The sequence below is a fragment of the Bacidia gigantensis genome (genome assembly GCF_019456465.1).
Source record: "Bacidia gigantensis strain McMullin 20006 chromosome Unknown contig_74, whole genome shotgun sequence".
Taxonomy (NCBI): domain Eukaryota; kingdom Fungi; phylum Ascomycota; class Lecanoromycetes; order Lecanorales; family Ramalinaceae; genus Bacidia; species Bacidia gigantensis.
The window spans coordinates 197,338-211,724 of record NW_025408613.1 but is presented as its reverse complement, the minus strand read 5'-3'; the positions used below and the strand labels follow the sequence as shown (position 1 = coordinate 211,724).

At 50.8% G+C, this 14,387-nt stretch overlaps 4 protein-coding genes across 4 annotated transcripts; 1 reads left to right on the top strand and 3 right to left on the bottom strand.

Annotated features, from left to right (window-relative positions):
- Window positions 1–3,867: 3,867 nt before the first annotated feature.
- Window positions 3,868–4,802, bottom strand: KY384_000457 (uncharacterized protein; the record flags this gene model as incomplete). Its single annotated transcript, XM_044808993.1, has 2 exons — window positions 3,868–3,914; window positions 3,971–4,802. The coding sequence occupies 2 exons, from the start codon at window positions 4,800–4,802 to the stop codon at window positions 3,868–3,870; spliced, it is 879 nt and encodes a 292-aa protein (XP_044664980.1).
- Window positions 4,803–7,565: 2,763 nt separating this feature from the next.
- KY384_000456 (uncharacterized protein) lies at window positions 7,566–8,607 on the top strand (the record flags this gene model as incomplete). Its single annotated transcript, XM_044808992.1, has 2 exons — window positions 7,566–7,823; window positions 7,897–8,607. The coding sequence occupies 2 exons, from the start codon at window positions 7,566–7,568 to the stop codon at window positions 8,605–8,607; spliced, it is 969 nt and encodes a 322-aa protein (XP_044664979.1).
- A 1,039-nt stretch (window positions 8,608–9,646) lies between these two features.
- On the bottom strand, window positions 9,647–11,115 carry KY384_000455 (uncharacterized protein; the record flags this gene model as incomplete). Its single annotated transcript, XM_044808991.1, has 3 exons — window positions 9,647–9,929; window positions 10,030–10,510; window positions 10,557–11,115. 3 exons carry the CDS (start codon window positions 11,113–11,115, stop codon window positions 9,647–9,649), a joined length of 1,323 nt encoding a protein of 440 aa, XP_044664978.1.
- A 1,322-nt stretch (window positions 11,116–12,437) lies between these two features.
- On the bottom strand, window positions 12,438–13,007 carry KY384_000454 (uncharacterized protein; the record flags this gene model as incomplete). Its single annotated transcript, XM_044808990.1, has 1 exon — window positions 12,438–13,007. One exon carries the CDS (start codon window positions 13,005–13,007, stop codon window positions 12,438–12,440), a length of 570 nt encoding a protein of 189 aa, XP_044664977.1.
- Between the last annotated feature and the right edge of the window lie 1,380 nt (window positions 13,008–14,387).

Genomic DNA, 14,387 nt, shown 5'->3' with positions numbered 1-14,387 from the left:
ACATTGGGCTTCGAGCGCAACGCAAGCAATGTTCATTTTTTCCCCTCTGACTTGGGGACCTTTGAATTGAAAGGAATTGACTTTCATTGTGGCGGGCGGGAGTGGACCTTTGGCGGTGTCCATGTGACTGAAATTTTTTGCTTGGGCTGCTTGTGGCTTGTGGGAGCATTCAGCTTCTACGTCTTCAAGTCTACAATTGATGGGTTTTGGCCATTGTTCTCATCTTATGCTTTCATACGTTATGGAAAATTGATATTTTCTGCTTGCTTGTTTGATCTTTTGGTTGAAAAAATATACAAAATGTGGCAAATCGAAAAGCCCCTTTTCGGCTTCGGGAGGCGCTGAATTGACTTTCCCAAAATGGAAGTTTATATCTCCCGATTTTGAGTGTTATGCGTGTTGTTCTGAGTGTCAAGTCTCCTATTTGCCAACCACACTCGCGTATCTCCCATTCTTTCCGAATCTTTCTCCATCTGCTCCCATTTCCAGCGCTGTCAGACTTCGCGATGGCTTCTCCCAAACCTTCTTGGTCTCCACTTTCCCGCCCGGTTCCACCTGTGGCGCTGCCGTGAGGGTTGCAGTGGCGTATGACAGGGGTGACACGCGTCGGATATGTTCATCTTCACACCGTTTCATACTGGTCGAGATGTCTCTGTATCTGTGAGTGAAGATCAGTATCTACGATGAAGAAACATTGGCTTGCCACCAATCGAGATACACCCGAGGCTTGTCTTGAATGCTGCGATGTCTCAACGTCGCCACCTTCAAGCCTATTTCTTATGTTTAAGAATGAATGATGGGGTGGCTTCTTTGGGTGGATACAACTCCACTGTGGCCTACCATTTTCTTCTACGCCCTTCCATTGTGCATCTCGAAGCGATTTGGGAATTCGAAGCGACTGGTAGCGTTTTCAGGTATATGAACTTCTTTCGCTCTCAGAACTTCTTTCCTTCTACACATCACTCCTCTCATCCTCTCTACCCTCAACACCACCTCTCTATCTCTCCCCCTTATGCACAGACATGTATACTAAACATTACACTCAAGTTCATAGCAGCTAATCAAATTTCATATGCAACACTCTCCCATCGCCTGCGTCTTTCTACCCTGCTTGCGTCTTACTCACAGTCATACTGACCCATCCTCATCAACAGAAGAGGCGAAGCTCTACATCTCGACACACCACCAGAACACGCGAATCTCTACATCTCTGTACATCATCAAGAGTCCCGAGCATGACTATAAACTGCTTGGACAAGTCAAGTCGCAAAATACCGACTGTGCAGCATCACCTTGGTTATTGCGGTCCTGAGAATGACCAACACCAAACTTCTCTCGGACCTGAGTACGTCCAACAAGGCTCACCTAACCTGTCTAGATCACGACAAATCACAAAACACCGTCTGTGTAGCAGCACCTTTCTAATTGCGTCCTGAGAACGACCTCACCAAACTTCTCTAACCTGAGTACGTTCACGAAAAGGCTCCAGAGCTAGACATCCTCTGCGCTAAACCGTCTAGACCAGACAAGTCTCGGAAACACCGTCTGTCCTGAGAATGACCTCACAAACTTCTCTACTCACATCTAGTGCTTGTGGAAAGGGAGCCTGCTAATATATTTATAGGGCAGCATGCGATGGATCTCACCCCCAATTGGTGCATGCTGGTAACTTTACCCCAAGTGAAGGCGAAGAAGATCCAACTCAACTATGATACGATGTCATGAAGATAAGTACACCGTCTTCCCTTCTCCGCAGACCTTACTGACATCGATACAGTGTTATCTGATACAATCATTTCGAGCTGGACAGCCTCACAAAAAGGTCCCGACCTTGCATGTCGTTAAAAGGCACGAGCTGGATAAACCTCGTAAAATGGGCCAAGAAGTCAACTTGTAAAAATCACATAAATATATATATATACATCATGACCACACAAGTCACTAAACACCGTGTGCCGGACTCGGATATATATATATACAGCGACTATATATACAGCGACTATATATACAGCGACTGGACATACGGCGACTCGACATACGTCGACTGGGCATACAGCGACTGGGCATACGGCGACTGGGCATACGGCGACTGGGCATACGTCGACTGGGCATACAGCGACTGGGCATACAGCGACCACACCAGTCACCAAACACCATCGGTCGGACTCGGAGAGATATATATATATACAATGACCACACAAGTCACTAAACACTGTGAGTCGCACTGAGCCTGTGACTTTAAAGGGCATTCGAGCTATTCCCCGAAATGAAAAAACGATAAGTACCCTGACTCACTTTGATGTTCTAACTCCTAACCGCGTGTAGTCACCGATCTATATATATTCTTGTCAACATGTCGGTCACGATGCCCCGGCCTGTCTAGTGGTGGGAGCTAGAGGCTGAAATGAAGAAATGATAAGTACCCCGATGCCATCTCAAGTCCCGACTTCTGACCGCGTATAGCCACCGCATCAAAATCTCAACATGGGAAGATGCCAATCATACAAACATCTGCCCTGATCTATGACAAGGACTTGCTAGTCTCCGAAATGAAGAAACGATGAGTACCTCCTCACCTTCTGAGTTCTAATTCCTAACCGCCGATAGCCCCTGAGCCCCGATGCGGCGTCTCAGACCAGGCCATTGTCTCCTTATCGCTGCAGCATCTCAACTATACAAAGCCATCAACTCACCTTCCTATTCCACAGGTGGATGCCGCATATGTTCTGCCCCGACCAGGCGAAAGACGAGGCTTCATGCCATTGGATAGAGTAAGATAGGAAGGAAGGATATCATGACGGAGTTTGCATCGGTTGAGCATCATATGGGCACTCATGGGGTTTTCTTGTGGGAGACAGTTGGATGGATAGCTAGGAAGCAATGGAAACGACTTCATCAACGCAATCTGCTTCATCATTGCTTAAAACAAGAAATATCCCAATGCTACCTACCATCCCGTCCCATTCCTCGCCTCCATCCCCAAATCTATGTCCCCACTCATCCATTTGCGTGCACGAAAAATTCTGTATCGCCCTTCCCACTCTACCACTCACTTCAACAAATTTCTACCACACTACACAAGGTCCAGCGTATGCTTTCCTCTCATACTAATACCTCAAGCTGCATCTTCCTCTACCCTACCCACTATGCCACGCCGCCTTGTACTCAACTCCCCTTCTCATCTCAATTTTAATCCTCCCTTCCTTCCCCGCCCATCCTTGTCTCTCACTTTCAATGCTCTCGTTCCCGTTTCCAGTTATCTACCACATCGACTCCCCACGCTACACATCTGCTCCCTCCATCCATCCCATCTATCCTAACATCCGCCATCACCGCCCTCCACAGCCTAAGATACCGCTTCCCCCCACCTCCCCACCCTGCTCCATTCGCGGTCCCCCCAAACCCACACCAATCCTCACCGCGCCATCCTGCTATTCCCGACAGCAATCCACACCACCACCACTCTGTGCCGGACACACAGAAAACACCTCTCGCACGACATGACAACCCTCATAAACATCAGCAAGCGAAACCAGGGGGGCTGAAGATGTCTCAGAGTAGGAGTAATCAGGTTCTTGAAGAAAGCGCACTTTACAAGCTTCGGACAGTTGTGAGGGCAAGGAAGAATGGGAACGAGCAAGCTCAGGCACGCAGGGGGTGATTGGATAAACAAGTCAGTAGATTTTGAAAAAATCTCTCGTTTGAATACCTCTTCAGAAGCGAATAAAAAATCTGCGGAAAATTTGGCTGACAAGACATAAAAGATGCCTCCTCTTTGACTTTCTCCCAACGCCCACGCCCCATCCCCCTTTCTGACAACCAATCCCACAACCCCCCCCCATCCCCTCTTCACAACCAGCGCCACATTCAAGGCCCATTCCCCGGCCCCCCGCCGGCGGATCCGGCAAACTGCCCTTAAATCCCGCGCAGCCAGGCGTATGCAACGACGTGATCTCGCCCGCACACGTACACGTACAGGACGGATCAATAGCATAGCCATCAGGCGTCTGACACTGCGGACTCAGCACACAATCCCAATCCTGACTGAAGGTAGTGAAGGCGTTCTGGGGCTGGGCCACGCCGGGGTGGTTGTAGGCGGGATCCTGCGACTCGGCGGGGAGGCGCTGGTGGTTGCCGCAGTCTGTGTAGACGAAGATGGTGTCGCCGAGGACTTGCTTGCCGTCGGCGGACTTGTACGGGTTCGTGATGCAGTAGTTGCCTGTCGTTTTCGGGTCGATGCACCATTCTGGCCCGCCGATGTAGGTCGCTTCCGTCAGGGAGCCGCATGAGTCGTGCAGGATGGGGAGGTAGGTGAAGTAGCCGCATTGCTTATCCTTCAGGTTTACGGAGGTGGTGCGCGTTTGCGTCGTGGTGGTTGCGTCGGAGAAGCCGCCGGTGACGCCGATGTTGAGGACGCTTTTGATGGAGGCGGTGATGCTGCCGCCGATGTTCCAGGTGTAGGTTTTCGTTTTGGCGTCGGCGATGCTGCAGGTTAAGGGCCCGTGGCAGAAGCCGTTGTCCAAGGGTACCTCTTCGCCGTAGTAGAAGTTTTGCCGGATCTCGCAGTAAGAGATGCACGGCCCTTCGGAGACTTTGACGGGGCAAGAGCCGTCGCCTTGGAGGGTGTATTTGGGGGGGCAGTCGCCTGTGCCGTATTCCTTGTCGTAGAGGATCGGGACGTGACCGGGTTCGCAGGCGTTGTCGCGCTTGAGAAGGGAGGCGAGGACGGGGCCAGGCTCGGTGATGGGAGTGGAGGAAACGTGGAGAGTGAAGAGGAAGAGGGGGATGAAGAGGGAGGCCATTGTGTGAGTAGACTTGCTCTGAGGGGGCGGGAATTTGATATGCTTCAATAAGGCACGAGTATTTTTATTGAGAAAGGAATGGAAGGCTGCTAAGAATCGTCAGGGACAGGAGCATTATATTATGAGCAAAGTGCTCGCAATGCTTCCTGCCTCATCTCCATCAGGACGATCTAGCGTATGCTCATAAGCCAACGGGCTGTATTGAAACATGTTGGTCTGAGAGGCGGTGTCATCGACGACTACCAGGATACCATCGACAAGGCTGGGTAGAGCTCACAACACTGATTGACCCATGCATGAATTACGAGAAGAGCCCCCAAAGCCCATGTCTGATGTGCATTGCCATAGCTAGCAAGTCCAACAACAAAGGTGTCGCACCACTTGGCGGGAGGTAAGCTGACAGGTCGAATTTCTTCATAAAGTAAAATGATACCAGGGACAGGACGAGCTATGACAGGTAGGGTTATCCTGGATTGCTTGGGTGGGCGCGTAGATGAGAGCTACTGATAGATGCAGGATTAGATTAGCACTGGATGTTTCGTCAGCACTGCGCCACTATTAACTATTAACCACCTTCCATTGCTGTGCAGAACATATGGGCATCAGAGGCAGTGTCACTGATAGCTGATCAGTCCAGTATTGATACTAAGTTGCGATGGGAGATGTTTTTTGCATGCCTGCTTTGACTCAATCGATAGGTTGGCTGTTCGATACTGGACGAAAACAAACGATGATGGACGTGCCCCTGGTAATAAGGGGGCTTATGGGGGCCTTGGGCGAAGGATGTAAGCCGGAAGAACCCCCGCAGGGGAAGACGATTACCCCAGTCTGCAAGCCAGGCGATGCACTTTTGGCCAATGATAATTGTGATTGTCATTATTCATCGCAATAGAACGACTGGTACCACTTGGACCGGGCTATCTCACCGCAGCTGTGAAGAATTCTTCCGCGAGAGTGCTTCGTAATAGCAAGGCTTTTCATTGAGAATTGCTTTCATCGTGCTGGTGACTGTCTTACGTTGACTCAAGTGCTGTATCTACAGTATTTGGCTCGTCAAGGCACGCGTGAGAGAGATCATCGACGTGGATGTTGAAGAGAGTGCAAATGGAGAGAGAGAGAGCAAAAGGAAGGCTTTGGGCCCCCTACGGTGACCTATTCCTGTCCTTGTGCTCTAAGCCGGTAGCTCGCTTATGTCAGCAATGCTTGGCAATCACTTCTAAGCGAATTCACGATGCATCCAATCGCTGTCGTTTCTAAGCAAACCCTAGCAACACAATGCCTGCGGCGATCTACTCGTTGCCCACGGAGCTACTTGAACTCTGCTTTCTCTCTTTATCTTCTGCTTCAGGTATGTGGAAAGCTCGCTCAAGTCACTCTTATGGCGTCATCACGATAGATTGCTTCCATTTCCATTGTGCCATCAGTATTCCAGCTTTCTGGGTGTTATTTCCGGGCAGGGCTTCTGGTGCTTTGATGCTAATACAGTGACATAGACGTGACACGCTTCAGCCAGACGTGTCATCGTCTTCATCAGGTCTACATAGGTCAGCGGGACAACATTCTCCATTCGGTCCTCACCTGGCAAATCCCATGCTACGAACACGTACGGTATATACCCTCTCCGTCCAAATGTCATTGCACGCATTGAATGCTGATTGTTCTCAGCACTATACAGAGGATACAACACGCTCAACGGACCCCTGACTGTTGCTGCATATGCAAATCTTGTCGTTCGTTACACTGTATTGCAATTCAGTTACCGTCGTCGTATCGACCCGAAGCATGCGTCCGGCCTACTTAATTAGCTCAGAGTATCAGGACAGCCTTGTGAACTTCATTTTCCGACTCTCTAGACAGAGCCGGTGCTACTTCTACATGAGGTTGCTCGTATCTTGGAAGGCTGGTACTTCATCAGCCTGATCAGCCACATCTATCTCAAGGATCCGGAAGCTAACGTACGGAACAACGAGTCTCTCTGCTCGCTGAATGAGGAAATTACCCGAATGCCAACCGTGAAAATACGTATCCTTGTAGCTATAGTGGTCGGGCTGGCAGCCAATTTGATGCCGAAAGAGGCTGGAAGAGTGCTGAATAGGATGGAGGATGAAGGAAACTTGCTGGAGAATGAATACTGCCCGGAGGCTCTGAGATATCTTCAAATCGGACGCCAAGGTTGTTCGACGCTCATTTGCTTACTCCATGTTTTTAAGCGGACAAGTGTCAAAGTGTTGCGCCTCTTAAAGAAAACGCTCGCCCATAGACCGAGGAAGGAATGGAAAAAAAGTAGAGAATACTTGGATGGACCATGCGATATTTGTTTTATAAGAATGGGGGTTACAGAAAGAACCTGCACGTTGAGAGAGCAAGGGAAAGATATTTGGGAGCACAAGTGATGACTCATAGACTTTAACATGTGCTGTCGTATTTCTCATGTGGTGAATTTATTGGGAGTCTTTTGGTTCATCTGATGTACATACCGAGATAATCTACCTTGGCTATCACGGTCCTAGGTTTGAACCACCTAATCATCGGGGATTGCAATATCAATAAATTCACAAAATGTTGCAATGGGATATGATGTAGTGTTGAATACTGATCACGGCCGTAATTTCAAATTCTGTGCCCTGGCACAACGAACGTGGAGTAAAGCTGACGATTAAGTTCATCGGCCGCTGCCCACTTGATGCCCGCTGTCGGACCAGATCTGAGCAATACTCGAAATCTCGAGCTACCTCCCCAACCCTCTCACCTCACACTCGCTCAATGAACCCCTCTAACACTCACCTGACATCTCTCACAAATCCTCTCATCACGCCCGACCAACTCACGACCACCTCCTCCCGCCTCGATGGCATCCACACGTCCCTCGAAGCCTCGCTCCGCCTCAAAGGCGCACAACTCACACAAGCAGCAGGAATCCTGCTCCATCTTCCTCAACCTCTCATCGCACAAGCAATCGTGATATTCTACCGATTCTACACTGGGTCTGAGGGCGGCAGCTTTTTCGTGAACTCTCTCACCGTACCTCCCCCTCCCCCGCTATGATTTCCATTCAATTACTAGCAAAGCGCGACTAACGATGGAGTGCGACTAGGACATCTCAACCGCCTCCCTCTACCTCACCACAAAACCCTCCTCTCACCCCATCGCCCCCCGCTCCCTCCTGAACGTCTATGCATACCTGACCTCGCCTTCCTCGCCTCTCCGCACCACTTTTCCCCTTTCCCCCGACCCATCTGCCCCGCCCTCCATCGCCCCTCCAGATCCTACTACATACACTCTCACAGAGCCCACCTACCGGCATAGTCTCCTCACCCTCAAGAAAAACGAGACCCTAATCCTCCGCACCATCGCCTTCACCACTTCCTCCACCCCACCTCACCACCTAGCGCTCACATACCTGCAAACCCTCTCGGCGCTCCCCTCGCAACCGACCAGCACATCAAAAACTCTAGCGCGGCGTACGCTGGAATATTTAAACACAGCGCTCCTCTCCCCCCAGCTCCTCTACCTCACACATCAACCCAACGCCCTAGCTGTCGCAGCCATCTACCTCGCCGCGCGCGAAGTTGGCGTCGCCCTGTCGCGAGAAGCGTGGTGGGAAGTCTTTGACGTAGATCGTGAAGAACTAGGCTTCCTTGCAGTGGGGCTACTGAGCTGTGAAAACTTCATTGCAGGAGAGAGGGAGGTGTGGGGGAAGAGAGAGGGGGGATGTCCGCTGGGGATTGAGGAGTTGGGAAAGTATATGAAGGAGGGAGAGCACGATGAAGATGAAGCACACGGCGGCAGGGGGGAACGTGGTTGATAGCTCTGCCGAGCGAGAGCACCTAGCCAAATAATGAAGAAATATGCTGAAGATATGAACTCGCGAGCTACAGTCTCAGACATTGCTCCCAAGGCACCCCACGAAGCACCCATGCGCGAACAAATCTCTCGCCAACCACGCTCCATATACGCCATGAAGCCTAGAGGAAGGGATAAGACGCTGCACAGAGTCCCATCGCACGCCTCAGCTTACACCCACAACCGCCTGAGCGCGTTATCCTGAGTTTACACGCAACGCATCCATCACGGAGGAGATTCGCATAGTATTTAGTGGTCGTTGGAGGGGAGGATATTGTCACGCAGCTACTCTTCCGATCCACGATGACAATATGCGTACGACTCGTCTGTCAGCATTGGCTGGATGGAAAGGAATGGATGGAGGGGGAGGGCATCGAATCACAAGATGGGACTCACGGAAAGGAATTGAGGAGGAGAGAACGTTCAGTGAAGAAATCACCACTGGCAGCGATAGCCTAGAATTTAATCACAAGATCCTAGCTCTTAGCGGGTGAATCTAGATGGTGAAGAACATGCATGCTGGGAGTATCCACCCCCCAAATGTCACTACCATAGAGTATGACTATCTGACTCGAATAGTCCTCTCGTCCTGTATTAAAATCACTAGAGGAGTATTGGGATATGCACGTTTTTTTGCCTTCCCATGATTCTTACAAAAGAACTTCTCGCTTTTCATATTCATATGCCACCCTCTGTCCTCAGACCAATTCCCGAAGAATTCACAATTCTCTCCCAATCATCCACGATGCGCTACTCAATTCACCTATCCAAAACCCCAACAAGTCTAAAACCCCTGCTCTCGATGCCACATATCCTCCCACCCCTCAAAAAACGGGCTCTCCGCCAACGTGGCCACCTCCCACCCCCTCCCCCCTCCCTTCCCTCCCCTCCCTCCCCAAACTGTTCCTCTTGCTCCCTCGCCCACCCCTCCAGCGCCGGCACAGCCACATGCTCCACATGCCACGTACTCTTATACTCCATCAACTTCGTTTTCCCATCTTTCAACACTTTCGCCACCAAGCCCGGCACGCCCTCTCTTCCCTGAACTTCTCAATCGGCGTGAACAGCGCTTTGAAGTTGAAGATTATGGCGCCGGAGAGGGGCAGGCGGCGGAGCGTCTGCCAGTCTACGCGCAGGTGGATGCGCGATAGAGGCAGGGGCGTGTGTTGGTAGAGGCGGAAGCGCTCGTGTGGGTCGTTGGGCGGCATGAAGAGTGGGGTGTCGATTTCGAGACCCCAGGACCCGCGCTGGATGGGCTTGGAGGTTGGTTGCCGGGAGAAGTAGCTATGGGGGGGAAGGGGCGTTAGTGGGTTTGGTAGGGGGCGGGGGGGGGGGGGAGGGAAGGGGATGGGCGAGGGCAGAGGGAAGGAGGGAGGGGGCATACCGGTCCATTGACATTGACATCTTCTCCTTGTAATCAGGGATCGGTTGGTGGATCTCACTCAGCTTCTTCCCGATCTTGGTGTCGACGTTCCAGCCGAGACTGGAGCAGAGGAGGCCGGCGCGGAAGTAGTACTGGCCATCGTCTGGGTTCCGAAGCATGACTGCGAAGTCTTCCGGGACGTTGTGGAGGAGGACGTGGAGGGGATGCATGTCTTTTATTATGGTCTCGTTGTTCAAGAGGCCGTTCTTGAAGACCCAGTCTTTTTCCGCGCCGGTGTTGAGAAGGGAGAAGTGCTGCGGGTATCGTGCACATAGGAATTGTAGGGCGGTTTCCATTATTTCTTTGCACCCAAGCTCACTGCCTGGGAGGTAGTTGAGGACCATTTTGCCGTATTTCTCGAATAGCTCTTCTCGCTCCCGAATGCGTTCGACATAGGTTTTTTCAAGCTCCAGCCACCAGTCTGGCTCGAGGGTGCTCAATGCTATTATGTGTCAGCAGAGCGGACTCTAAGTCGAGAACACACGAACACATTGTTTGAAAGTATGGCCAGCGAAACGGTCGGTATGGCCTTGGTATTGCTTTCGTAATATCAAAGTTCGTGTACGGATTCGGCAAAGGCACACCGCTGAGTGTCGAATAGTCAGGAAAGTCGCCCAACGCTTGAACCTCCTCCATTGTTAAGCCTGTTGGCGTAGACGTGGATGGGCTGCATTCCCAGTAATTGGCCTCGAAGGGGATGAGCTGCTTTTCCACCTCAGCTTCGCTCATTGGGTCGCCCCCCAGCTTTTGTACGTTGGCGCCTGGCGAGGTCGCCGCTGCTTTTGACAAGCGATCTCTCACAAACGGAGGGAGCGTGTCTTTGACCAGTGGAGCAGTGGGTGTCTTCTTGTCTGGAGTCGTAGAGCGCGGAGGTGTCTTTGAGTCCTCGCTTGGCCTTCCTCTGAGTGACCCAAATGGATTGCTGAACCAATTATTCATGTTGGCTTTTCTTTGGTTGTTACTGCGTAGGTAGAGGAGGGAGATGGTGCTTAGAAGAAGGCCAGCTGCAAGGAAGATCAATTGGTTTGTGAAGAGCTCCATGGCCATGCTGTAGATGCAAGTGAGTAGTCGTCTGAGCGGAAGCAAGAATATATATATATATATATATATAGATCGGCTGTAGATGCTTTTGCCTCCACCAAGGAAGGTAGGCAAAGCCGTTCGCCTGTTACTTCCTGTAAACGAACAGGAGCAGACGAATCGACGTGATCCGGTCGACCGAAGTCTCAGATAAGTGAAGCAGGTTGTAGCAAATGGTCATATGCGATTCATTCAATCAAGATTAGCAGGCTCTTCGTGGCAAAAGAGGACAGTGGCAAGCAATGGTATGCATATGAATACATTTCACATCTTGAGGGCAGCACAACTGGACTGGAAGGCCGAAACGGCTATATTCCAGCAATTGAAGAGCCGTAGGTTTGGTAGAGACAGGGAAGACATCCAAAGGGAGGTCATTAGGTCAATTATAAGCTCCCAGCTAGTAAGAATGTCATGTCTGCCATCAGCGCAACCCGCGCGAGGCCAGTGGTGGTGGAGGGATCTAATCCCTGGCGGGTGAGGGGTGGATGCCATCTCCTGCTGGGGAAAAGCAGAGACCGTAGGGCTGAGATCTTGGCGAAGCTAGCTTCTATCAGTGAGGGTTTCCCTGTGGTACAAACAACGAACAGCGATAAGAGGTAGAGAATAAATGCGAATTGTAAGAAGTTTGATTGAAGGGGCCATAGTTGGCATTGGAGGGACTTGGTAGGGGCTGAAATTGCAGTACGCAACGGTAGTCACGAAGCCACATGGTTCCTGCATACAGCCGAAATGAATAGCGGTCCACCGGCGAAAGCCACAAAGCCACCAACTGGTCGAAGAAACAAAGGCCTTCATTTGCTTGATTTGCATTATCTATGTCGTCTCATATATGTTCATCAGCCGAGAGCACTTCTTCAGCGGTTTACATCGCCACCCTGTCTCTCCCCATATGTAGCAACCACAAGGCTGACAATATCAGCCACATGCAGTAGACGCCTAGGCACAGCAAACTCAATTGATTTGAGCAGCACGAGTTCTCCTTGCTTCCTTTTCACCACCGTCTCCCTCTCCAAACTATCGTACATGATCGAAACTGTAATGGGCGTCAAACTCTGCAAGCTTGATGAGCCAACGGATGTGTAGCAATTCCAATTGGAATTGCAAAGCCTTGTTGTAGTAGTACCGTAGCGTATACAATACACTAGGTTTGAAATAAGTCGACAAAATCACTAAGTGGGTATCATGTAGCCGCTTGATGTGGTCGGCTAATTATTGAAGTTGTGACGTGCCGTGATTCACGAAAGGCGTAGAGGGGATGAATAGAGGATGATATAGTGGGAATATTTCTGTCATTGATCTGGATTTGCAATCCGCAACATGCGTCTCGAGTAATCTTGGTCGTCCCGGAAGCTCCTAATACTGACGTGGCTGCCATTATCATGCAAAGGATTCCATACAGCTGTTGGCTCCAGCCGTTGGTCGACAAATCGCGGGTAACTGCTCCTCTTGTCCAGCGTGTCTGCCGGACTTCTTTCGGCACTGTTGCCCGGTCCCCAGCCCGTGGTCTGTATCGTAGGCGGTTCCCTTTTCTCTCGTTGAGAGCCTGAGCCAGCGGCTGCTATCAAACCCATTTGACTCATTCTGCTTGGCCGCCGCTGTGGTGTGCCTGACCCTGCTGTAGAGGGTAATTTCTCTTGCTGCTGCTGTCTTCTCCTGCGCCTCAATAGGAGGAACAGGAGACATATTAGAGCGGCGACTATAATGAGCGCTACTGCCACGAAAGTACCGGCAACTTTCCCAGGGCTTGAGAAAAACCCACCGCTGTTCTCAGCCTGTTTGGTGTCCACAATGGTTTGTGTAGGAGCCGGTGGTCCTGTAGGTGTGATTGTCAACGTCTTGACTTGGCCTGTCACGGTCATGATCGACACGACAGGCGTTGGTGTCCAGGTTGAGGATGAGGAGGATGATGATGAGGTTGAGCTTGATGACGATGTCGTGGTAGTAGAGGAGGATACTGATACAGGCACTGGGACATATTGCGATGTGGTGGAGGTAGAAGGTTGAATGGTTGTAGAGGCGATCTAGTGGCATTGTAATCAGTGAAAGATCCGACGAACGAGAGATGTCAAGGGTATATGAGAGTGAAAAGGTATGGACGGGGTTCAAGCATACAACGGAAACTACAGAGACTGATGGCGAGGCGGTGACCGTGTTTTGCACTGTCACTTGACTCGGTGAATTCTGCAAGGTAGCTGTCAAAAGAATATTCCCAAGATTTTGGGGTGCGACATCTTGCAGTGGCTGTAGGGAAATGTATTTCCAGATAAATTGATGAAAGAAGAGACAGGATTGGTAGTGATGAAAGCTGCCCACAATTTGGGGGAAGGGATGGGTGACTTACCACTTGCTGAGTGCTTGACTCCACCTGTTGTGAAGTTGATGGGGAGGGAGTAGGAGTAGCAGATGGTGTAGTCGATGAAGACCCGCCCTGGGTGCTCGATGGCGCTGGACCGAGGGCGACGTATCCAAACAAGCCCGCTGATTCATCTCCACACTGTTCTGAAGGGAACCCCGGGCAATTGACATTGCAAGAGCTGACTGAGGTCGTGTCACCGGGGGCGACGTTCGAACACCAGCAATTCTGCCCTTGCACCACGGCGAACGCATAACCATTGTTGCACTGATCATGGCATTTGCCATTGCTCATCCATGTACTTGAACCTGATAAATAGTCAATTTATAGAGCTTCCAACCTATATGATTATACGCACTTGTCTGCTTGCCCGAGCCTGTATTGAAGCTGGCGCAGTATGCCTGGGTCAAGCTGGTTGTTTGAGCGGAGACTCGAGAGACCGCCAATGCGAGGATCATCAGGCAGGATGCAGCCGACCATCTCGGTCGACGAATATTGTGATATTGCTGCATCGTGATTATGTAAATGCTGCACGCGCAGTCTTTCTGTGATGTTTATGTTTTCCAATAGGAGGTGTTGATGAGGAGGCTTCGTCGGGCGGAAAGTACGTAGGCAAGATCGAATCGAAACGAAAGTAGCTCCAAGCCTGTCCCCTATTACTTTGAAGCTCCGTATTGAACAATAATATGTCCAAGAATGTGATCGTGAAGGTAGAAAATTGATGATTGTCGAATCTTCTGTCGAACCGCGTCTCTTCCTCCTGGGACCCGAATCCACCGATACTTTCCCCGTCACCTCACGCAAAGAAAGGAAAGCGGCATTGGACCATGCTGATCCGTTCCCTGGATACAGCTCAGTCACAGTTGCCGGGAGTGAAACGAACGTC